Raw genomic sequence first — 26,379 nt, forward strand, 5'->3', positions numbered from 1 at the left:
CATCATCCAGATGTATCAGTTATGCAAGAGGAGAAAGCCATTCACATCCTCACTAAAATAGGCCTCAGGACTACAGAAGCAGTCTATCCCAATGATGCTCTTGTGCCCCTGACTGACTTCACATACCCACCTGAGCAAACCTCTTTAGTAACGTTTCTATACAACAAGCTTCGTGCACCTCTGTGAACCCTTCACCCTGAATTTCCAAATGCACCCCTGACCGTAACTACATTGCAGGTACTCCTTACTAGCCAACAAGACGTAATTTAATTACTAGATTGTATAACGCTGCATAAGATGATAAGCCGCTGAATACAGGTAAAGACTAGAATGCTGGAATACAATGCTCCCTCATCCTCTAGGAGACACTGATTGGATATTCTGTTGGAGGCAATTAAACACACTTACCTCTAATTGCAATAAACATATTATTAATTTCAAATTTCTGCACCGAGTATGTGATACTCGAGTTAAGCTGTTTAAAATTGGGGTGTGCAAGAATGCAAAGTGTGTGAGATGTGGAGACAATGAGGAAGGGTTCATACATCTGGTGTGTCACTGTTCTCCAGTTAAGCACTTCTGGGCTCAAATCGCTGCTGTATTAACAGACATGGTAGGGGAAGTAATGCCGTGTGATCCTGCGGTCAGCCTGTTGGGGTTAGTTTGCAATATGCAACCACATAACCGCAAGTTCAGATCAGTGGCTTTGCTGTTAGCAAAGAGGAGAGTAGCGGTACAATGGGGCAGTAAGCGCAAACCCACCAATACCAACTGGCTGAAGGACATGGTATATTACTGGATGCAATTGGAGCTATATGCTGAAGATTTGACTTCTCTGAGGCTTTGAGGCCCAAGACTATCTCCACTCCTTGTCAACACCAGTAGCATAATAGTATGTTGGTGTATGCCTGGCGGGAGATAGATCACGCCTGTTGTGGTTCTTATGATTGGCAGTAGATGACATGCAATGTATACTCTGATGCTTCTTTGAGGCTGGGAGGAACGAGTAGGTATACGATTTCCGTACCAATTATTGGTTCACTAGCTATATTATTTGAAAATTAAATAAAGAAATAAAAAATAACTGATCATTTATACTGTGAAGAATGTGGAGGAAATACAGAAAAAGACACCAGTGAAGACAGTGATGGAGAGTGTGATATTTCTGCACTTGAATGAAGAGAACCCATTTGAATCCTCTCGGTTTCCTCAATATCGATTTCAACAGCCAGAGTCAACGCTTTGCTAGAGTAGAATGCTTTTTCCATGTCAACTGTTGATGTCTTGATGGTGTTGGTGATCCAGGTTGCTGCTGATGTCCCGATAGAGAAAGAGATCTGCGATGAGGCTTTGCCATCGATTGTCTCATCCAGACAGTTGTCTTAGAAAACAATGAAGCAGAATGTCATGAAAAACGATGGCTTTAGTCTCTGTCTGTAGTCGGAAGGTGTCAGACCCACTTTATATGGCGAACATGTAAAGGTTGAAGATCTTTACATAGACAGTCTTGAAATGGAAGGACATCTAGAGTGATGATGTAGACGGTGACCATGCATGCCTTGTTAATTCTCTGAGGGTGTTCCTCTAAGGGAGTCCTTATCAGAACATGTTTTCTTGCCAAAAGATGTGTGAAAAGTTGTGCCCTGTAGCCATTTTCTCGTTTTTTTGCTCTCCTTTTCAGGCTTCATATTCTGAAGCATCTCTGAAAGCCTAATGCCGTCTGTCCTTAAGAGTTGTTTTGAACATCTTTTGGCAGCTACTGCAGTCTTTAACAGTATGAGACAGAGGAAAGTGTACTACAAAGACTGTGTAAAGGTCTGAGATAGCTTTCTTTATTTCACAGGAGGGACAGGTTTCAAAAAGAAAATACAGTTTGGAAAGCAAAAATCCCCAAATGTTGTAAAAAAAAAAAAATAAAAAAAAACACTCTTAGGTTGTTATAAACATTGAGTTAAAACCAAATATTTTCTAAAATACTAGACTTTGAAGTAAAAAGAGCTATAAAAACCTCACACATGCTCTTGGATCCTTTACACAGGAGCCAGAAAAAAACTGAGCAGGTGAGGCAAACTGCCAGAACAATGCATCACGAGTAGAGGAATCGCTTGGTTTGCTCAAAGAACAGAACTCATTTTCACTCTGTTTGCAATCTTTTCCTTACTCTTTCCAAACGTTTAATCTGTCTTTACACCTAAAATGCTAAAATGTAGTTTTAAAATGTAACCTGGAAAAGATGTCTAGTTATTTCAGGAAAAAAACAAACACTTTAGATAGACTTTTACAGGGTGCCTCTATCCTTAGACACCCTGTGCTCTATTCTATGAACAATATATCTATGGTGCAGTGCTACGGGTCCAGGCTTTCAGCAGATCATTGATTTTTAATTTAACTTTATTAAGTGAGGCCACAAGTGGGTTACGATCACTATCAGGATGGTGAATTATCTCTTATAATATATATTTGCCCAGACTTCAATGTTCATCAAAATGTAGTCTATCAGGGATGAACATTTTATCTGCAGGTAGTATTCAATGGAGTATCAAAAACAGTGCTGCTATTAACTTAAGTGCAGGTGTTGGACAATGGCAGACAAGCGCACTCCCTCCCCAGTGTGTCTGTCATCTATTGGCCAACATTAGGGAGCGGTATAAACATCCTTCTGGGGCAAAGCACCATGCCATTTTTAGCTTAGGAAGAGCTTCCTGAGCAGCCGGAGCCTGTAGCAATTTTATTTGTAATTGTATTTATATAGCACGTACTACCCCAGACGAGGAGTTGAATCACTTTTCGCGAGTAGCACACCACTCCGGAACCCATAAAGGATTAGTGGTAGATTAGTATAGGGAAATATGAGTTGATTTGAGGTGGACATGCAAGTCTGTTGGACTGGGTAGGATAATGGAGGCATAGAAGAAGTAAGAGTGTAGAGAGGGTTATTTGGGAGATCAAAAGAGTAAGATGAGGTTTGGTATAAGTAAAAGGAGAGGTGGCGGAGGGAAAAGTCTCTAGAGATAGATTAGGGAGATCATGGTAGTAAAATAAAGTTTGGATGAGTCAAATGAGGGATACATGAGGGAATAATTTAGAAAGGGTTGTTTGGGAGATCACAGTGGTACAATGAGGTTTGGCGTGATCCAATGAGGGATAGAGGAGGGAGGAGTCTAGAAAGTGTTGTTCTGGAGTTCATAGTAGTAGATTAAGGTTTGGGAAGAGTCAGAGAGTGGTGATAGAGGATATATTGAGAAAGGTATAGGGTAAGAGAGTAGTGCATTGGAGTGTCTCAAGGTTTTTCTTTTCTTTCTACACTAGGAGTAAAGCCACAAATATATAGATACACAACTGCATAGAGAGGGTATCCATGTATAAGGAAAAAATATCAAGATTTCAAGTTGTATATACAAACACAGACTTTCAAGTGTTGCTGTGCTTTAAGCTTATTTACTGTGTATTTTTATACTATTTTATTTACATTTATTTTCCTCAATATTTCACTAGTGAAGCACTTGTAGATAAAACAGTTATAATAATATTCCCATATTGTGATAGATAAATAACAGAGAGGCACATAGACATCAAATAACATATGAAAACTATATAGTGACCTCTATACATGTTGAGCGCGGAATTATATATATATATATATATATATATATATATATATATATATATATATATATATATATATATATTTTTTTTTTTTAACCATAAGTAATATATACATTTTGCTAATCAGACCTAACGATTATCTATACTATTAAAGCCATAATTATTATAAATGTTTGTACAAAGAAATATACATTTCTAGATATATTGAGATACACACTTATAATCAAATTATACATTTTTATATGCACAGGGATATGCTGTATATTAGTGTTTGATTATGGTGGTTATGCAGGAAAAAGCCAACTCTTGAGTAGTCTTCTGGAGATAAGAGAGTTATCCCTGTATCTTATGTTTGGGAGTAACAAATTCCATAGTTTGGCTGCTTGAGAAAGATGGACCATCTGTGTTTTTTACCTTGTATAGTGAGGTGCCTATCTGGAGTGGAGGTCCCTTTGTTGAATGTATTTGATGATTTATTCCTGATGAAAAGTGGTTGTGTTCCACTTATTGCTTTGTGGATGATACGAAGCAGTTTGAAGGTGGGTCTTCTGGCAGCCGGTAACCAATGTAGGGCCCTCAACACAGGACAGATGTGGGCTTGTGGCTTTTGCATGTAGGCATAATCTGGCAGAGTTCTGAATCCATTGTAGTCTTTTCATAGTTGATAAAGTTGATCTGTGGCGGAGGCCTTTGGAGAAATCCAGTTTAGACATGACAACAGAGATAGTTGCCTGGTCCTTGTGTGAAAATTCCAATTGGAGGAAGACACATTGCAGGGTTTTCATAGTAATGAAGCTTGATCTTGCTAATTTGTCCACTTAGGCATTCTAACTTGGAGTCCATGGTCATTTCAAGGTTTCTTACTTCCTTACACACTTTAGGAGGTGGTTCCAGATCGTCAGGCCAGCAGCAGAGTGGTTTACATTTTCTCCAAGTCTCACATGTGAGTATTTCAGTTTTGAGAGGACTCCATGTCATCCACTGATCAACGGCTATGAGACAGACAAAGTTGTGAGTTTCCAATGCTTTTGGAGCTTTCCAGTTTAGATTTGTGTGTTATTTGCATAGTTATAGCATGTGAGTTGAAATTCATTGTTCTCTTGGTAATGACAATGTAGATGTTGAAGAGCAGGGGTAAGATGACAGAACCTTGATAGGCCCCTGCTTTAGTGAAGTACAGTTTGGATGAGAAAGGGGGAGTGTAAATGACATTTGTTCTCTTTTGAAGGATTCAGTTGAGAGTCTTCTCTATGCTGGCTTCGTAGAGTCGCTGTATTAGAGTGTCATGTGTGTCAAAGGCAGCTGAGAGGTCCAAGGGAAGTAGTGCAGTAGAAGTAGTGCAGTGACCACATTACGGTCTATTGTGTTTTTAAGGCCATCTCAGATTGCTATGTGGACAGAATCTGTGTTTTTTCGTGGGTGTAATACTATTTGGTATTACGAAAGTATGGTGTTATTTTCAACGTATTGAGACATCTGGGCAAATGCCGCTCTTTTTATCAGTTTGCCCGCGAAAGGCCTATTTGTAATCAGTCTGTAGTTGTTGGGGTTTGTCTTCTTTAATAACGAATAAATGTATGCCTTTTTTAAGGTCTTCAGGAACGATTCCTGTAGTTAAATAATTATTGATGATTCTTCTTAGTGGTATGGCAGCAAAAGTGCTTAAAAGAATGTTTCTCACTATTTGTGGTGGACAAGAGTCAGAAGGGCTGCCGGCTGGCCAGCTTGCTCTGACCAGTTTCATAAATTCACTTTGTGATATTTGTTTGAAGGAATGCAGAGGCTGGGTTATCCTACTCTTGGAGGGAATTTGTGGAAATGGGTCGGGGATTGGTGGTTTTCCTTTGTTTTAAATAGGAGTCCAATATGTCTGCTTTGGTTTTGTAATGATTTGCCAGTGAATTCTTGAGTAATGTGATGAATTCCTTCGGTGCATTTGGGTTTATGAAATCTGGTGAGAATTTTATAACATTCTCAAATTTAGCATTTTGGATTCTGTTTGAAAAGTAACTTTTTTTTTTTTTTTTTTTAGCTTTTTCACGTGTATTTTCTCCTAAGTTTCTGTAGGTGAAGTTTGTCTTGATTGCTGTGTTTTGAGACAGGTGAGGTGCAGCTTTCTAATTTGCTGTTTTATCTCTTAGATCTGGATTTCTCCAAGTTGCTTGTTTACTTTTGTCCTGTTTGGTTCTCAGCGGTATTAGGATATCAAATGCTTTATTGTGTCTCGATCTGTGCTGGATGTCAGTTGTGTTTTTAAGTATTCGAAATTGAGTTTGTTCCAAGGTCGATAGGTGGATGCATCTAAGGTGGCCTTACGTGTGTTGCTTCGTGGTGTTTTATGTTGGAAAGCTAGCAAATTGTGGTTTGACCATGTGATGGAGAAATCCTTTGCAAGGTAACTAGTTTTGGTTTTGCAAAAATGACATATAGGATGCACGCAGCAATAGCAATGTGTGTGGGTCTGTGGACTATCTGATGAAGGTTCAGTTTGTCAAGGCCAGTGAGTTTTTGGATGGGGCATATTGGGTTTGTCAAACCAAATATTTAAGTCACCAAGAATGCATAGGTTGGAGTGTATTGTTATACAGTTTGAAACGGTGTCCAGAAATGTGCCTGAGAATGTTGCATTGTTAGGTGATAGTTTGTAAAGGAGAAGTATGTTAGAGGAGGAAGTTGGTATAGGGTTGCATCTGGTGATGAGGGCCTCACAATCTTGTATGATAATATTGTCAGTTTTGGTGAGAATTATAGTTTGCTTGAATATAACAACTAGTCTACCTCCTCTTTTGCCCATACAATTTTGTGTGATGGAGGAACAGTCTTCTGCAATACTGAGGCATTGTAAGGAAATGCCTCCTTGGCATGGTTACCCCCTGACTTTTTGCCTTTGCTGATGCCAAGTTATGATTTGAAAGTGTGCTGGGACCCTGCTAACCAGGCCCCAGCACCAGTGTTCTTTCCCTAAACTGTACCTTTGTCTCCACAACTGGCACAGCCCTGGCACTCTGGTAAGTCCCTTACAACTGGTACCCCTGGTACCAAGGGCCCTGATGCCAGGGACGGTCTCTAAGGGCTGCAGCATGTCTTATGCCACCCTGGGGACACCTCACTCGGCACTACACACTGCTTGCCAGCTTGTGTGTGCTGGTGGGGAGAAAATGACTATGTCGACATGGCACTCCTCTCAGAGTGCCATGCCAACCTCACACTGCCTGTGGCACAGGTAAGTCACCCCTCTAGCAGGCCTTACAGCCCTAAGGCAGGGTGCACTATACCACAGGTGAGGGCATTTGTGCATGAGCACTATGCCCCTACAGTGTCTAAGCAAAACCTTAGACATTGTAAGTGCAGGGTAGCCATAAGAGTATATGGTCTGGGAGTCTGTCATGCACGAACTCCACAGCACCACAATAGCTACACTGAAAACTGGGAAGAATGGTATCAAACCTCTCAGCACAATAAATGCACACTGATGCCAGTGTGCACTTTATTGTAAAATACACCCAGAGGGCATCTTAGAGATGCCCCCTGAAAACATACCCGACTTCCACTGTGGGCGGACTAGTTTGTGCCAGCCTACCACACACCAGACATGTTGCTGGCCACATGGGGAGAGTGCCTTTGTCCCTCTGTGGCCAGGAACAAAGCCTGTACTGGGTGGAGGTGCTTCTCACCTCCCCCTGCAGGAACTGTAACACCTGGCGGTGGGCCTCAAAGGCTCACCCCCTTTGTTACAGTGCCACAGGGCATCCCAGCTAGTGGAGAAGCCCGCCCCTCCGGCCAAGGCCCCCACTTTTAGCGGATGGAGGAGATAATGAGGAAAACTCGGAAGAGTCACCCCACAGTCAGGACAGCCCCTAAGGTGTCCTGAGCTGAGGTGACTCTTACTTTTAGAAATCCTCCATATTTTAGAAGGAGGATTCCCCCAATAGGATTAGGGATATGCCCAACTCCCCACAGGTAGGAGGCACAAAGAGGGTGTAGCCACCCTCAGGGCCAGTAGCCATTGGCTACTGCCCTCCTAGACCTAAACACCCCCCTAAATTCAGTATTTAGGGGCTCCCAGAACCGAGGAAGATCGATTCCTGCAACCTAAAGAAGAAGAAGGACTGCAGACCTGAAGCCCTGCAGTGAAGACGGAGACGACAACTGATTTTGCCCCAGCCCAACCGGCCTGTCTCCCTACTTCGACGAAAACTGCAACAGCGACGCATCCAACAGGGACCAGCGACCTCTGAAGCCTCATAGGACTGCCCTGCATCTAAAGGACCAAGAACCTCCCAAGAACAGCAGCCCTGTTCAAGAAACTGCAGCTTTCTGCAACAAAGAAGCAACTTTAAAGACCCCACGTTTCTCGCCGAAAGCGTGAGACTTTCCACTCTGCACCCGACGCCCCCTGCTCGACCTGCGGAAAACTAACACTACAGGGAGGACTCTCCGGCGACTGCGAGCCCGTGAGTAGCTAGAGTTGACCCCCCTAAGCCCCCACAGCGACGCCTGCAGAGGAAATCCAGAGGCTCCCCCTGACCACGACTGCCTGTAACAAGGGACCCGACGCCTGGAACCAGCACTGCACCCGCAGCCCCCAGGACCTGAAGGAACCGAACTCCAGTGCAGGAGTGACCCTCAGGCGGCCCTCTGCCTAGCCCAGGTGGTGGCTACCCCAAGGAGCCCCCCTGTGCCTGCCTGCATCGTTAAAGAGGCCCCCCGGGTATCCCCATTGCTTTCTACAGAAAACCCGACGCCTGTTTGCACTCTGCACCCGGCCCCCCCTGGGCCGCTGAGGGTGTACTTTCTGTGCCTGCTTGTGTCCCCCCCGGTGCCCTACAAAACCGCCCTGGTCTGCCCTCCGAGGACGCAGGTACTTACCTGCTGGCAGACTGGAACCAGGGCGTCCCTGTTTCCATTGAAGCCTATGTGTTTTGGGCACGTCTTTGACCACTGCACCTGACCGGCCCTGAGCTGCTGGTGTGGTAACTTAGGGGTTGCCTTGAACCCCCAACGGTGGGCTACTTTGGACCCAACTTTGAACCCTGCAAGTGTTTCTTACCTGTGAACTTAACAGTTACTTACCTCCCCCAGGAACTGTTGATTTTTGCACTGTGTCCACTTTTAAATTAGCTTATTGCCATTTTTGTCAAATGTGTACATGCTATTGTGATTATTCAAAGTTCCTAGAATACCTGAGTGAAATATCTTTCATTTGAAGTATTACTTGTAAATCTTGAACCTGTGGTTCTTACAATAGACTAAGAAAATATTTTTTTTTTTATATAAAAACCTACTGGCCTGGAGTAAGTCTTTGGGTGTGTGTTCCTCATTTATTGCCTGTGTGTGTACAACAAATGCTTAACACTACCCTCTGATAAGCCTACTGCTCGACCACACTACCACAAAATAGAGCATTAGAATGATCTCTTTTTGCCACTATCTGACCGCTAAGGGGAACACTTGGACTCTGTGCACACTATTTCTTACTTTGAAATAGTATATACAGAGCCAACTTCCTACAGGCATGTAATCTCCCAACCATGATTCGGTTATGAAGAGTAAGTCAGGTTGTGTGTCAGTGAGTGATCATAGATGTGGTGTTTGTTTTTAGAGAGTGATCAAGCATTTATTAGTAGGCAGTTTAGAAATTGTGTTTTGGTGGTGGTGTGACTTTTTTTTGTAGAAGAGTGAGCAGTATTTTGTGAACTAGTAGCAGGGGTGTCATTAGTTCTGGTATTAGCTGTATGAGGATAGCAATAGTGTTTGTTTTCTATATTGTATTTCTCAATCCAGCAAGCTTAGAAGGCATTTTGATGCGTCTACAGGTGTAGGTGGTGAAGATGGTAGCTGAGAGTGAGTTGGGGAGCAGAGTTGTTTTTATACGGTAACCTTGTTGTGTAACAGACATGGAGATGCAAAGTTGTGAAAAGTGTTATTTTGTTTATTTTGCTTGCGTCTGTTTAGGGTGGAAGGTGTATAGGTTATAGGGGTGGTGGAGCATGTGGGTCATGTTTTAAGGCTCCAAACTGTGCAATTGATGAGAGGCAAGTGAATGAGAATTGATGCTTTTGGGTATTTGTGTCAGGTGTTGGTAAAGTTGGAAAATGTGGGAGTAAAGATGGTTTAGGATGTGTATTATTGTGTAGTCAGGCAGCTGGGAGTGAGTATATGTTTTTAATTTGTGACGCAATGTATTAAGAAATTGTGTGTGTGAGATGTTGATGTGCTGGTGTGTATGTGTTTTGTGGGGAGATATTGATGTAGTGGTTTTTTTTAGAAGGATTTAGAAGTAAAGTACTGTTGGTGAGTGGAAGTTGAATGGTATAGGGGTGGTGATGTGTTTTGGAAAAGAGCTTACATGGTGTGTGACGGGATGGATAAGAATTATGAGCGTTTGTGTTAGATTTGATGGCTGGAAGTGTTGATATATGTGATTGATTGGAGTGTAAGGATTGTTTGGTTGGGCGTTCTTGGTAAAAGAGGAGGAGGGTGCTGGTGGATGATATGGTAAAGAGCTGAGTATACGTTTGTCGGTGACAGAAAGGGGTTCGTTAGGAGCAAGCATAGGGTAGTGCTGGTGCTTTTGTATGAACAGGGAGTGTGTGTCTGGATGGATTAAAGTTACATATGATGTGGCTTTGTGTTGTGTTGGTGATGTGTAGACTGTTACTGGTATAGGACAATGACGATTAGCACATAAATGTAAGCCAGTGTGTAAGAAAGGAGGTATTTTGAAACATACATTTTATATTACGCTCTAGTATGGGTACCCACAAATAAAGAGACGTACAAATAACCACTGCTCCTGACCTCAATGGTGTGCTCTGGTCATAAATACATAGGTTTCATTGACATCCATTTTTTTGCTATTTTACCATATCAAGGGGTCTATACTCGGTACAAAATGAAAAATAATTGTATAAGGCAGTTCAGTTGTTGGCTCTGAGTACTTTTGGTTCTTAGAGCGTACAAACCCTATATATCCCCACAACCAGAAGGGTCTCATCGATGTAACGATGTACCGCGTTTGTAAATCGTCCACTGCGACAAAAACGTACAGATGAAAAAAAACATTTTTATAAATGGCTGTTTTTTCCTACTCATTTACAATATTTATTTCAACATTTAGGCCCTAATTACAACATTGGCTGTAAATCCTGCTTACCGGCGTGCAGAAGACCGCCAACACACCGCCGCGGCCGCTGAATTCCGCTACAGCTATTACGACCCACAGCTCGGAATCCGCCAAAATCCAGACACCTACAGAAGTCCGCCACACCAAAGGTCAGTGATAAACTGGCGAAACCAAAACTTCCACCGTCACGCCAACAGGAATACGCCCACACTATCACGACCCACCAACCGCAGTAAACCACTGGCGGTACACACCGCTGCGCTCAAAATACACACGCATTTACAAAACACAACCACACTGGACAATTCCAAATACACACACCTGATACACATACACACACCACTCCAACACACCCAATACAATATAAAACACACACCCACATCACCCACAATCCCTTACGACCAGAATTGCGACAGAAGGCCAGAGAGAGACTTCACCATCAACAAACTAGCATCCACAGGCACTCAACACCATCACCCACACAACATCCACGCACCTCACACAACACAACACACACAAACACATCCCCTCACACATCACAACACACACCACCTCACACATCACCCACACCACCCCATAGCTAGGAATATGGAGCTATGGTGCAGAAGTGTGGACAGGGTCAATGCAGTGGGACAGCATCCAAGAACACGGGATGACATCAGGAAGAGGTGGAACGACCTACAGGGGATGGTGCGTTTCGTGGTCTCAAGACACCACATTGCAGTTCAGAGGTCTGGCGGAGGACCACCACCTCCTCCCCCACAACTAACATGGGAGGAGCAGGTCTTGGCTATACTGCATCCTGAGGGCCTCGCAGGAGTAACTGGAGGAATGGACTCTGGTAAGTCAAATCTTTAACTACCATATCCCCCACCCTACCTGCATACCAACACATACCCCCACCCTCATCACTCCAACTCCTCACATATGCCCTATTATCACAAACCACACATCCCAACACCAAGCCCTGCATGCAACAAAAAAGCATGGACGCCCATCACCAAAGCATGTCCACTACACATACTCAAACAGACCCCAAAACAATTATCACACAAGGTCCTACACAAGAATGTAAGCACTGGGGTACAGGGTCACCCACCTATTGCACACCATGGCACACACAGATGCAATAATCATACCTTTACACCCCTGCGGGACCCCTAACCAAAGTCACCGGACAGGGGGTTCCAGACATATCCACCCCCCACAGAAGAGGGCCACAGTGATGACAGCAGCTCTGTCCAACTGGATCTAGATGACCAGCCCGGCCCATCTGGGACCTCGGGAGAGTCTGTTCCCCTGACACAGTCACAGGCCACCACCGAGCCTCCCCCGCTCACGAAACACCAGCACAGCACGCACCCAGCGGGCCCATACCTCTGTCCCCAGGACACGTCAAGCAGCAGTGTGTCCACCACTACAGGGAACCCAGGCAAACCCACAAACCCAAGAACAGCAGGGACCTGGGGGCAGTAGCAGTGGGCACACGGTTCAGGAGACAGGGGCCCAGGAAAACCGGGGAACTGGGAGGTCAGCTGTGTGACAGGTGGAGGACAGGCCCAGGGAATCCACTCTCCACGAGGCCCTCTCCAACATCATGGGAGCGTACCATAATTCCCAGGAGACGATGGCAACGGTACTGGCCAAGTTTCAGGAGACCCAGCGGCTGCAGGAGTAACAGTATCTGGGCTTCAGGGAGGAACTCAAATCCATCAATTCCACCCTGGGCACCATTGTAGGGGTGCTGAAGGAACTCGTCAACACCAGGAGGGACACTGTGGCACAACAATGGGCCCCTGACACTAGCCTGGACGATGAACTGCCCACCACCTCCACCAATGCTAGTGGACAGGAGGCACCGCCACAGGACCACCACACCAGCACCCCACCCCCTGCAGATGAAGAACCACCCAGCAAGCGGTCCCTGAGATCCAGAACAAAGCGAGAACAATGCCAAGACCCCCGCCAAGAAATGAGACCATCCGGAATGTCATCTTTCTGTCCCACTTTGTCACCCTACCCATCCTTAAACTGCCCTAGCTCCACATCCTATGTCCCTTTGGACAATGCACCTGTGAGACTAATAACTAGACTCTGCCATGGACATTCCTCCACCATCACCCCTGACCATTTTACAAGCCCCTCCACTATTTAGCACTTAAACAAACACCCGTGAAAACAATCTGGAGTCAGTCTGTGCTTTCACAAATGTGTATTTGCAATAACTGAGGAAAATGCAATGTCCATTCTATTGTCAACATACCAATGTCACACAGCTCTAGTCCATGAGGTAACATAGCAGAGGTCACACAGTGGGAGCCACATCTGGGAAATGGAAAGGCAAGGTGACAATTCAGGGTCCATACACTAGGTGAAAGTGACAGACAGATGATAGGTCTAACAATTTTATCAGATGTAGGAGGCAGTGATGTCTTCTTACCTGTGTCCCACTGGAAGTATTGCTGGATCACGTTGTTTCTGTTGTCTATGTCCTCTTCTTCTGCCTCCTCTTCTTCACTGTCCACAGGCTCCACAGCTGCCACAAGACTTCCTTCTGGTGGACCATCCTCCTGCAGAAAAGACTATAGTGATTAACAGGCTAAAATGCTTTATTTCTATGGAGTTTTTTTTTTTTTTTTTTTAAACACTCCCTTTCAAATTTACAAGAAGAAAAGACTTTCCAAAGTCCCATAGCTGGGCCCAGGGAAAGAAGCAGTAGCAACACCAGTGAAAAAAGAGAAAAAACTACATTGAAAACAATGGAGCATTATTAGCCAATAGGCTGCATGCAGGTTAACACAGCAGAATCACAAAATTTGGCACTGTGCCTTTAAGACCCTGAGCACCTCCAGTATCCCACCATGCCTCAGGGGTGAAGGAGAGGTGACAGTTGGTTCACAGTTAGGTAAGTACTTTTTTACGGTGACAACGAATCCAATAGATTAGAGAGATAGTATGTCCTGCACTTCTAGGAGACTTGCGTCCGGGGAGGAGGGTGGGTTGTTTATGACTTTGATGAGGATACCCCTGGAAGAGAACTAGGATTTACAGGTAAGTAACTTATCCTTCTCTTTCAGGGGATCCTCATCAATAGTCAAACATTGAATAGATTAGCAAGCTCATCCCTTATCTCTGCGGACTGTCTAATAGAAGTGCAGGAATAGATATACACGATGCAAACACATTTCTCAGAGATGCTTGCCCAACCTGAGCGTCTGCTCTGGCATCTGAGTCCAAACAGTAATGCCTAGTAAATGTATGTACAGACTTCCATGTAGCAGCCTTACAAATTTCAGAGATTGGAACATTATTAAGGAGGGCAGCAGTAGCCGCTTTTCCTCTTGTCGAATGAGCCTTAGGCCTAGCCAATAACTGTTTGTTAGCCAACTGATATGCAGTAACAATACATGAAACTATCCATCTAGATATGGTTAGTTTAGAGGCTGGTTCGCCTGTTCTCATATGACCGTAATATACAAATAGGTGGTGAGATCGTCTAATCAATTTTGTCTTATCCAAGTAAAATTTTAGTATTCTCTTCAAATCCAGAGAGTGCAAAGCTTTCTCCGCCTGAGTATCCGGATTGGAGAAAAAAGTTGGTAGGGAAATAGTCTGATTAATGTGAAAATCCGACACCACCTTCGGTAAGAATGATGGATGAGTTCGTAGAACCATTCTATTTTCATGGAAAACCGTGTACGGTTCCTTGGAGGACAAAGCCTGAATTTCACTGACCCTCCTCGCCGAAGTAATGGCTACGAGAAAAGCGGTCTTCCACGTAAGGTGTTGTAAAGAAGCTTTGTGGATAGGTTCGAAAGGAGGGCCCATGAGTCTAGATAATACTATGTTTAGTTCCCATGGAGGCGAGGGTTTTCGAATGGGTGGAAAAACCTTCTTCAAGTCTTCTAAGAAATCCTTGACTACTGGTCTTCTAAAAAAAGGATTCTTGAGAAGGTGACTTACTAATAGGCTGTAATGGCAGATGTACCTTAATAGATGACACTTGCAGACCCGATTTCGCCAGATGGAGCAGGTAAGACAATATGACCTCCTCCTGAGTCAGAATAGGATTCTGACCCTGCTGACGACACCATATGTAGAATCTCTTCCACTTGAACACATAAGAGCGCCTCGTGGAAGGTACAGTTGAAGTTGTAGGACTGGGCCTTCTTCCCACAGGAAGGGCACTTCACAAAAAGAGAAGGCATTTTCCAGTCAGGAAAAAAATCCCTTGACTCAGACAAAGGTGTAAAACGTCGAGTGAAGGTAGAAAATGAAAATGTCACTTACCCAGTGTACATCTGTTCGTGGCATCAGTCGCAGTAGATTCGCATGTTCTGCAATAGCTCGCCATCTGGTGTTGGGCCGGAGTGTTACAAGTTGTTTTTCTTCGAAGAAGTCTTTCGAGTCACGGGACCGAGTGACTCCTCCTTTTGTCTCCATTGCGCATGGGCGTCGACTCCATCTTCGATTGTTTTTCCCCGCAGAGGGTGAGGTAGGAGTTGAATTGTAGTAATAGTGCCCATGCAATGGAGTGACTAAGTATGCACCTATTTAAGGTTGAGATGATACATATATAAATAATTGAAGGTAACTTCCAAACTGCTACAGGCTCCCGGGGAGGCGGGTGGGCACATGCGAATCTACTGCGACTGATGCCACGAACAGATGTACACTGGGTAAGTGACATTTTCAGTTCGATGGCATCTGTCGCTGTAGATACGCATGTTCTGCATAGACTAGTAAGCAGTTATTTCCCCAAAAGCGGTGGATCAGCCTGTAGGAGTGGAAGTAGTCTGAAATAATGTCCTTAATACAGCTTGACCTACTGTGGCTTGTTGTGCGGATAACACGTCTACACAGTAGTGCTTGGTGAATGTGTGAGGCGTAGACCATGTGGCTGCCTTACATATTTCTTGCATTGGGATGTTTCCTAGAAAGGCCATGGTAGCACCTTTCTTTCTGGTTGAGTGTGCCCTTGGTGTAATGGGCAGCTGTCGTTTAGCTTTAAGGTAGCAGATTTGGATGCATTTAACTATCCATCTGGCTATACCTTGTTTTGAAATTGGGTTTCCTGCATGAGGTTTTTGAAATGCAATAAAGAGTTGTTTAGTCTTTCTGATGTTCTTTGTTCTGTCAATGTAATACATTAATGCTCTTTTGACATCTAATGTATGTAGTGCCCTTTCAGCTACGGTATCTGGCTGTGGAAAGAACACTGGAAGTTCCACTGTTTGATTTAGATGGAACGGTGAAATAACCTTTGGCAAAAATTTAGGATTGGTCCTTAGGACGACTTTATTTTTGTGTAGTTGTATAAAAGGTTCCTGTATAGTAAACGCCTGAATCTCGCTTACTCTTCTCAGGGAAGTAATGGCGATGAGAAATGCCACCTTCCAGGTTAGGAACTGTATGTCGCAGGAGTGCATGGGTTCAAAAGGTGGACCCATAAGTCTAGTTAGGACAACATTTAGGTTCCATGAAGGAACAGGTAGTGTTCTTGGTGGTATAATTCTCCTAAGGCCCTCCATGAATGCTTTAATGACTGGTATTTTATATAGGGAAGTTGAATAGGTAGTCTGCAGGTATGCAGATATTGCTGCAAGGTGTATTTTAATGGAAGAGAAAGCTAGGTTAGATTTTTGTAAGTGAAGCAAGTAACCCACTACATGTTCTGGAGTTGTGTGTAATGGTTGTATTTGATTAATATGGCAGTAGCAAACAAACCTCTTCCATTTACTTGCATAGCAGTGCCTGGTGGATGGCCTTCTTGCTTGTTTTATGACTTCCATACATTCTTGGGTAAGTTGTAAGTGCCCGAATTCTAGGATTTCAGGAGCCAGATTGCTAGATTCAGCGATGCTGGATCTGGGTGTCTGATCTTTTGGTTGTGCTGTGTCAACAGATCTGGCCTGTTGGGCAATTTGATGCAGGGTACCACTGATAGGTCTAGCAGCGTTGTGTACCAGGGTTGCCTTGCCCAAGTTGGTGCTATTAATATGAGTTTGAGTTTGCTTTGACTGAGTTTGTTTACCAGGTAAGGAAGGAGAGGGAGAGGAGGAAAAGCGTAAGCAAATATCCCTGACCAGTTCATCCATAGGGCATTGCCTTGGGATTGTTTGTGTGGGTATCTGGATGCGAAGTTTTGGCATTTTGCGTTCTCCCTTGTCGCAAACAAGTCTATCTGAGGTGTTCCCCAGAGTTTGAAATAAGTGTTCAGTATTTGGGGGTGAATTTCCCATTCGTGGACCTGTTGGTGATCTCGAGAGAGATTGTCTGCGAGTTGATTTTGTATCCCTGGTATAAACTGTGCAATTAGGCGAATTTGGTTGTGAATTGCCCAATGCCAAATTTTTTGTGCTAGCAGGCTTAACTGCGTGGAGTGCGTCCCTCCCTGCTTGTTTAGATAATACATTGTTGTCATGTTGTCTGTTTTGACGAGAATGTATTTGTGAACTATTATTGGTTGGAAAGCTTTTAGTGCTTGAAAAACTGCTAGAAGTTCTAGGTGATTGATATGCAGTTTTGTTTGATGTACGTTCCATTGTCCTTGTATGCTGTGTTGATTGAGGTGTGCTCCCCACCCTGTCATGGAAGCATCTGTTGTTATTACGTATTGTGGCACTGGGTCTTGGAAAGGCCGCCCCTTGTTTAAATTTATGTTGTTCCACCACAGAAGCGAGAGGTAAGTTTGGCGGTCTATTAACACCAGATCTAGAAGGTGACCCTGTGCTTGAGACCACTGTGATGCTAGGCATTGTTGTAAGGGCCTCATGTGCAGTCTTGCGTTTGGGACAATGGCTATGCATGATGACATCATGCCTAGGAGTTGTAATACCATCTTTGCCTGTATCTTTTGTGTTGGATACATGCGTTGTATGATGGTGTTGAAATTTTGAATTCTTTGTGGACTTGGAGTGGCTACTCCTTTTGATGTGTCTATTATGGCTCCCAGGTATTGTTGTACCTTGCGTGGCAGAATTTTGGATTTTGTGAAATTGACGGTGAACCCTAGTTTGAAGAGGGTTTGTATGATATGATTTGTGTGATTTGAGCACTCTATTAACGAATGGGCCTTGATTAGCCAGTTGTCTAGATATGGGAACACATGTATTTGCTGCCTTCTTATGTGTGCTGCGACTACTGCTAGACATTTGGTAAAGACTCTTGGTGCGGTTGTTAATCCGAAAGGCAGTACCTTGAATTGGTAATGTATTCCTTTGAATACAAACCTTAGGTATTTCCTGTGCGATGGGTGTATTGGTATATGGAAATAAGCATCCTTGAGGTCTAAAGTTGCCATGTAGTCGTGCAGTTTTAGCAATGGCAATACTTCTTGTAGTGTGACCATGTGGAAGTGGTCTGATTTGATGAAAGTGTTCACTACTCTGAGGTCTAGGATTGGTCTCAGCGTTTTGTCCTTCTTTGGTATCAGAAAGTACAGTGAGTAAACTCCTGTGTTTATTTGTGTGTTTGGCACTAATTCGATTGCATTCTTTTGCAATAGTGCCTGCACTTCTATCTCCAGGAGATTGGAATGGTGTGTTGTTAAATTTTGTGCTTTTGGTGGTATGTTTGGAGGGAATTGTAGAAATTCTATGCAATAACCATGTTGGATAATTGCTAGAACCCAAGTGTCTGTAGTGATTTCCTCCCATGCTTTGTAATAATGACCTATTCTTCCCCCCACTGGTGTTGTGTGGAGGGGGTGAGTGACATGTGAGTCATTGTTTAGTAGTAGGGGTTTTGGGGCTTTGAAATCTCCCTCTATTTCTAGGGAATTGCCCTCCTCTATATTGTCCCCGAAAACCTCCTCTATACTGTCCCTGGTAAGTGGACGGTGTTGCTTGTGAGGTGCTGGCTTGTGTGCTTTGACCCCGAAACCCCCCTCGAAAGGGCGTTTTACAGAATGTGCTGTAATTCCCTCTGCTCTGCGGGGAGTAGAGTGCGCCCATGGCTTTGGCAGTGTCCGTATCTTTTTTGAGTTTCTCAATCGCTGTGTCCACTTCTGGACCGAACAGTTCTTTTTCATTAAAAGGCATATTGAGAACTGCTTGTTGAATCTCTGGTTTAAATCCAGACGTTCGGAGCCATGCATGCCTTCTGATAGTTACAGATGTATTAATTGTCCGTGCAGCTGTATCTGCAGCGTCCATGGAGGAACGTATCTGGTTGTTGGAGATGGTCTGTCCCTCCTCAACCACTTGTTTTGCCCTATTTTGGAAGTCTTTGGGCAGATGTTCAATGAGATGTTGCATCTCGTCCCAGTGGGCTCTGTCATAGCGCGCAAGTAGTGCCTGGGAGTTCGCGATGCGCCACTGGTTTGCAGCTTGTGCTGCGACTCTCTTACCAGCTGCATCGAACTTGCGGCTTTCTTTATCTGGGGGTGGTGCATCTCCAGATGTGTGAGAGTTGGCCCTTTTCCTAGCTGCTCCTACAACAACAGAGTCTGGTGGCAGCTGTGTAGTGATGAAAACCGGGTCCGTAGGAGGCGGCTTATACTTTTTTTCCACCCTTGGTGTGATTGCCCTACTTTTGACCGGGTCCTTAAATATGTCTTTTGCGTGCCGGAGCATACCAGGGAGCATAGGCAGGCTTTGGTAGGAGCTGTGGGTGGAGGAGAGTGTGTTGAACAAGAAATCATCTTCGACCTGTTCTGAGTGGAGGCTTACGTTGTGAAATTGTGCTGCTCTAGCCACCACCTGAGAGTACGCGGTGCTGTCTTCTGGTGGAGATGGTTTTGTAGGGTATGCCTCCGGGCTGTTATCTGACACTGGGGCGTCGTATAGGTCCCATGCGTCCTGATCTTGGTCACCCTGGCTCATGGTGGTGTGAGCTGGGGAGTGTGATGGCGTTTGTGCTGGTGAAACGTTAATCACGGGCGGAGGAGAGGGTGGTGGTGTAACTCTTTTCACCACTTTTGGTTGTGGTGCTTGTTCCGTCTGGAACTCCAACCTTCTCTTTCTCCTAATGGGGGGGAAGGGTGCTTATTTTTCCTGTCCCCTGCTGAATGAAGATACGCTTTTGCGTATGGTCCACATCAGTTGCTTGTAGCTCTTCCTCAAACCTATGCTTTTGCATTTGGGAGGTTAGCGAGTGCTCTTCTGTATAAGAGCCTGAAGCTGGGTCGCTTGCAGTTTGTTTCGGCATCGAAACTTTGTCTGCGTGTTTTTTCGGCTCCGAGGTGACTTTTTTCCTTTTCGGGGCCGAAACCTCTCGGCGTCGATCTGTTTCGGTGCCGCTGTCTCGGCGTCGAGCCGTGTCCACACCGGCATCTCGGTGTCGAGGCTTGTCTCCAGCACTTTCTCGGTCCCGAGAAGGCTGCGTGCCGGTGTCTCGACCGGAGTCGGACGATCTCGGCACTGTTTGGGCCTTTTTCGGTGCCGACGGTCGGTCACCGAATTTATGGGTCGAGCCATGGCCTGGTGGCAGTGGCGTCCCCTGGGCCTTGTAAATGTTTCTTTGTGTGGTTTTCGACGTCTTACTCACGGTTTGTGTATCGTCGAATCCTTCGGAGTCTGAGTCTTGGATCGAGAAGGTACCTTCTTCTTCCTGTTCTCCGAACTCCTGTTGGGCTGTCGGTGCGGACGCCATTTGAAGTCTTCTGGCTCGACGGTCTCGGAGTGTTTTTCGGGACCGGAACGCACGACAGGCCTCGCAGGTGTCTTCGCTGTGCTCAGGTGACAGGCACAGGTTGCAGACCAAGTGTTGGTCTGTGTAGGGGTATTTATTGTGGCATTTGGGGCAGAAACGGAACGGGGTCCGTTCCATCGGCGTTCTTCAGCACGCGGTCGGGCCGACCAGGCCCCGACGGAGGATCGAAAAACTACCCCGAAGGGCACCGGAGCTCTTCGATCTTCGATGCGGTGTGGAATCTAAGTACGCCGATCCCGAACGCAACAATACCGACGAAAATCTTCCGAAATTAACTATTTTTTCCGTTCCGAAACTCGGAGCGACAGGAACACGTCCGAACCCGATGGCGGAAAAAAAACAATCGAAAATGGAGTCGACGCCCATGCGCAATGGAGACAAAAGGAGGAGTCACTCGGTCCCGTGACTCGAAAGACTTCTTCGAAGAAAAACAACTTGTAACACTCCGGCCCAACACCAGATGGCGAGCTATTGCAGAACATGCGTATCTACAGCGACAGATGCCATCGAACAATGCTGTTTTTAAATATTTTTCTGTGAAAAATGGAGAGCTCAATGCTCCAGGATCCTCTCAGAAGAAGCAGGAAAAAAGAACTGACCTAACTGTGAACCAACTGTCACCTCTCCTTCACCCCTGAGGCATGGTGGGATACTGGAGGTGCTCAGGGTCTTAAAGGCACGGTGCCAAATTTTGTGATTCTGCTGTGTTAACCTGCATGCAACCTATTGGCTAATAACAATTGGATTCTTCATGATGAGGTCGTCGAAGACATCTTCGTGCAATGGGGTCGGCCTCAGTTGGATCTCTTCGCAGACGAGGTAAACAAGAAATGCCCAGACTTCGAGTCCAGGTTCTACCGTCCAGGGTCTTGAGGGAATGCCCTGTTGATCGACTGGTCAAGGATATTTCTCTACGCCTTTCCACCAATTCCCCTCATAACAGCTGTGATAAACAAACTCTACAGATCCAGCACCAGAATGATTCTCATAGCTCCGCAATGGCCTCGTCAGTTCTGGTACACGGATCTCCTCAACCTATCAGAACAACCGCACAAGAGGCTGCCGTGCAGAACGGATTTCCTTTGCAGGCTGGGAGGCAGGATAATTCACCCCAACCTTCCCTCTCTGAGCTTGACGGCATGGCTCCTGAATTCCTGCAGTATGGGCATCTAGGCCTCTCGCAGAAATGCATGAACATCTTAAAGGAGTCCAGACGGCCTTCCACGAGGCGCTCTTATGTGTTCAAGTGGAAGAGATTCTACATATGGTGTCGTCAGCAGGGTCAGAATCCTATTCTGGCTCAGGAGGAGGTCATATTGTCTTACCTGCTCCATCTGGCGAAATCGGGTCTGCAAGTGTCATCTATTAAGGTACATCTGCCATTACAGCCTATTAGTAAGTCACCTTCTCAAGAATCCTTTTTTTAGAAGACCAGTAGTCAAGGATTTCTTAGAAGACTTGAAGAAGGTTTTTCCACCCATTCGAAAACCCTCGCCTCCATGGGAACTAAACATAGTATTATCTAGACTCATGGGCCCTCCTTTCGAACCTATCCACAAAGCTTCTTTACAACACCTTACGTGGAAGACCGCTTTTCTCGTAGCCATTACTTCGGCGAGGAGGGTCAGTGAAATTCAGGCTTTGTCCTCCAAGGAACCGTACACGGTTTTCCATGAAAATAGAATGGTTCTACGAACTCATCCATCATTCTTACCGAAGGTGGTGTCGGATTTTCACATTAATCAGACTATTTCCCTACCAACTTTTTTCTCCAATCCGGATACTCAGGCGGAGAAAGCTTTGCACTCTCTGGATTTGAAGAGAATACTAAAATTTTACTTGGATAAGACAAAATTGATTAGACGATCTCACCACCTTTTTGTATATTACGGTCATATGAGAACAGGCGAACCAGCCTCTAAACTAACCATATCTAGATGGATAGTTTCATGTATTGTTACTGCATATCAGTTGGCTAACAAACAGTTATTGGCTAGGCCTAAGGCTCATTCGACAAGAGGAAAAGCAGCTACTGCTGCCCTCCTTAATAATGTTCCAATCTCTGAAATTTGTAAGGCTGCTACATGGAAGTCTGTACATACATTTACTAGGCATTACTGTTTGGACTCAGATGCCAGAGCAGACGCTCAGGTTGGGCAAGCATCTCTGAGAAATGTGTTTGCATCGTGTATATCTATTCCTGCACTTCTATTAGACAGTCCGCAGAGATAAGGGATGAGCTTGCTAATCTATTCAATGTTTGACTATTGATGAGGATCCCCTGGAAGAGAAGGATAAGTTACTTACCTGTAAATCCTAGTTCTCTTCCAGGGGTATCCTCATCAAAGTCATAAACAACCCACCCTCCTCCCCGGACGCAAGTCTCCTAGAAGTGCAGGACATACTATCTCTCTAATCTATTGGATTCGTTGTCACCGTAAAAAAGTACTTACCTAACTGTGAACCAACTGTCACCTCTCCTTCACCCCTGAGGCATGGTGGGATACTGGAGGTGCTCAGGGTCTTAAAGGCACGGTGCCAAATTTTGTGATTCTGCTGTGTTAACCTGCATGCAGCCTATTGGCTAATAATGCTCCATTGTTTTCAATGTAGTTTTTTCTCTTTTTTCACTGGTGTTGCTACTGCTTCTTTCCCTGGGCCCAGCTATGGGGCTTTGAAAGTCTTTTCTTCTTGTAAATTTGAAAGGGAGGGTTTAAAAAAAAACAAAAAAAAACTCCATAAATAAAAGCATTTTAGCCCGTTAATCATTATAGTCTGCATTGCTGTTGTACACATGTATATATGGGTTTGTATGAAAATTGTCTACTAAAAATGCTATATATTTTTTGTGTATACTTTCATACTTATACCTGTGTGTGTTTTATGTATGCTCCGGGGTCCCCGCAAGAGGGCGGGAATATTCAATGTTTATGACTATTGATGAGGATCCCCTGGAAGAGAACCTGGTCTCAGGAGGCCGAAGGTCCTTTCTTTCACTCTCCTACTTCGCCCATGTGCCTCACTGTAGCGTTCCTCTGCCCTTGTCCTGGGATTTCTCACTGGGGTCAGTAGCCATGACAGGTTGGGGTAACCAGAGTCACTTGCAAATGTCGAGGGATACCTGTTAGCCACACACTAACCCTTAGGGACAACCCCAGACCCGGACAACTATTCACAGGGTATAGGGTCCTTGTCCTCACCTACTAGCCACACAGGATGCCTCTGGACTTGCCCCATCACGTAAGGGATGCTGCTATTCCTCAGAATGTAAGCGTCATGAACTGAGCCAGGAAACTTGGTGTTCACATGGGAGATGTACTGGTCGGCCAAACACACCTTCATTGAATGGTAGCTCTTCCGGTTTCTGTGCACCTGTTCACTCCTGCGGTGGGAGTGGGAGGAGGGGGAGGGGAGGGGGGGGGGGGCAAGGCCACATGTGTCCCATCAATGGCACCTATGATGTTGGGGCTATGTCCCAGGGCATAGAAGTCACCTTTGACTATAGGCAAATCCTCCACCTGAGGGAACACGATGTAGCTGTTTCAGCAAGGCAGATAACACTCTGGACAACACGTTGGAGAACATAGGCTGGGACATCCCTGATGCTACGGCCACTGTTGTTTGAAAAGACCCACTTGCCAGGAAATGGAGTACTGACAGGACCTGCACTAGAGGTGGGATTCCTGTGGGATGGCGGATAGCTGACATCAGGTCTGGCTCCAACTGGGCACACAGTTCCTGGATTGTGGCACGATCAAGTCTGTAGGTGACTATTACATGTCTCTCTTCCATTGTCGACAGGTCCACCAGCGGTCTGTACACCGGAGGATGCCGCCATCTCCTCACCTGCCCCAGCGGACATGCCCTATGGATGAGAACAGCGAGCACAGAGTCAGCCAACACTGAGGTAGTAAAAAAATAATTTTATTGCACACATTTGTCAATACGCTATGTGCCTGTCTCGGTGTATATGCAAGGCCTATATATGTGTGACGCATTAAAAATTGATGCCATGTGGCCCCCCTGAAATGGCAGCTGCCTGACCTGTAATGTGGGACAAGGGGATATGAGGTAACTGCGCTGGCGATGTACACCTTCGCGGTAGGCGGTCGAAAGACCACGGCGCAATCCTCGATTGGTTAACATTGGGCCCTATGGGTTCCAGGAGCCAATGACGATGTACGCCGGCGGTGACAGTACGCACCACCACGGACGTGACCGCCATTTTGTCTCTGTTCACTCACTTGATACCTGATCTTCGACAGGAGAGGACCTACACTGCAAGTGCTGCTATGACCTCAGTCTGGAAGCGACGATGGCTCATGTGTCTGGGGAAAGGGCCCCTGCCTTCACATAGGAGGAGTTGGATAAACTAGTGGATGGGGTCCTACCCCAGTACACGCTACTCTACGGTCCTCCAGACAAACAGGGGAGTACACTGTGAGCATGCTGTATGGGCAATGCCTGTTTGGAGTGGTGTAGATGGAAGATACGGGGGAGATGAGGCCTGCATGATCGGACGGTGAGTGTTAGTGCGTCAGGGCAAGGGTGGGAATGTGGGACAATGACTGACGGTCCGGACGGTAAAAGTTTTACATTTTCCCCTGTACTATTCCGCTAGGTCAGCGCCCACTAGAAGAAGGATATTTGGCGTGCCATCGCCAAGGATGGCCGGACCCTGGGGGTCCACCACAAAGGGAGCACCCACTGCCGTAAAAGATGGTAGGACCTTCGCCGCTGAAGCAAGAAGACGGCGGAGGCCCATCTGGGGATCGCCTCCCAACGTGGGAGGGGTGCCCGTCGCACCAAGACCCCCCTGATGTTCCAGATCCTGGCGGTGGCATATCCGGAGTTGGATGGGCGCTTGAGGGCATCACAGCAGCCACAAGGGGGTGAGTACACTCTCATTCAGCTGACTCTGCGTGCATTGGAGGTGTCTGGGGGGAGGTGGGCAGTGGGTTCCCCTAGGTTAGGGCGAGCTTTGTAGGCAAGGACCCTTTGTGAGGCAGGCTAAGTGGCACCCCATCCCCACCAGTGGTAAGAGCCATCTACACCTAGTCAGGCTCCTGTGACTTCCATGTGTGCAGCAATCGGGCATAGGCCATGTACCCCATGTCCCTGTGATTAATTAGGGAACTCTAAGAGCATGCCACAGTGCAGAGGGCTGATGTGTCTGTAGTGTCCGCCGATGGTAGCGTTATTGTATGCACTGAACAGGTCTTTCTTCTTTCTTCCACCCCCCTTTTTGTGGTCTTCCAGTTCTTGTGTGTATTAGCATCATCAGGCAGAGGAGCTGTGCACCGGAGCAGGAGGGAGCTGCATCCCACATGGCCCTGGGGGGCCAGACAACGGAGTCTGAATTCACCAGTGGGACGGAGGGCGCGGGGAGCTCCACGGCGGGGACAGGAGCTGAGACCAGCGACACCGATTCTTCCTCTGATGGGAGCTCCCTTGCGATGGCGGGCATCGTTCTGTGCCCACCGCATCTACAGGTACAGCTGCCACCCCCCTACCAGCACCGCCCTCCCAGCAGCCCCTCGGCATGTCCCCCGTGGCCGCTCACCCAGGAGGATGGGCATCTCCTTCACCGCAGGCACCTCAGGCCCTGCCCCAGTCAGCCCTGCTGCCCTCAGTGATGAGGCTATTGACCTCCTGAGATCCCTCACTGTTGGGAAGTCTACCATTCTGAATGCCATCCAGGGTGTAGAGAGGCAGTTGCAACAGACAAATGCATATCTGGAGGGCATTAATTCTGGCCAGGCAGCCCAACAGGGAGCATTTTAGGCTCTGGCCTCTGCACTGATGGCAGCCATTGTCCCTGTGTCCAGCCTCCCCCCTCCAACTTCCTCCACCCAGACCCTCAGCCTATCCCAAACACACCATCAGAACAGCATGCACACACCTCAACACACAAGGGTGGCTCTGGCAAACACAAGCACCACACATCCCACAAGCACTCACACAAGCATCATACCCATGCACACATACCAACA

General features: G+C 46.0%; 1 protein-coding gene across 1 annotated transcript in view; it reads right to left on the minus strand.

Moving 5' to 3' along the window:
- Positions 1-1,088: 1,088 nt before the first annotated feature.
- TMEM219 (transmembrane protein 219) overlaps positions 1,089-26,379 on the minus strand; it is a 211,048-nt gene continuing 185,757 nt past the window's right edge. Inside the window, exons 6-8 of the mRNA XM_069201642.1 lie at positions 13,237-13,302; positions 1,619-1,766; positions 1,089-1,381 (exon numbers count right to left, since the gene is read on the minus strand). Of these exons, the coding sequence (XP_069057743.1) occupies positions 1,089-1,381; positions 1,619-1,766; positions 13,237-13,302 (507 nt within the window). The remainder of the gene's footprint in view (positions 1,382-1,618; positions 1,767-13,236; positions 13,303-26,379) is intronic.

The sequence above is a fragment of the Pleurodeles waltl genome, chromosome 7 (assembly GCF_031143425.1).
Source record: "Pleurodeles waltl isolate 20211129_DDA chromosome 7, aPleWal1.hap1.20221129, whole genome shotgun sequence".
NCBI classification, from domain to species: Eukaryota; Metazoa; Chordata; class Amphibia; order Caudata; family Salamandridae; genus Pleurodeles; species Pleurodeles waltl.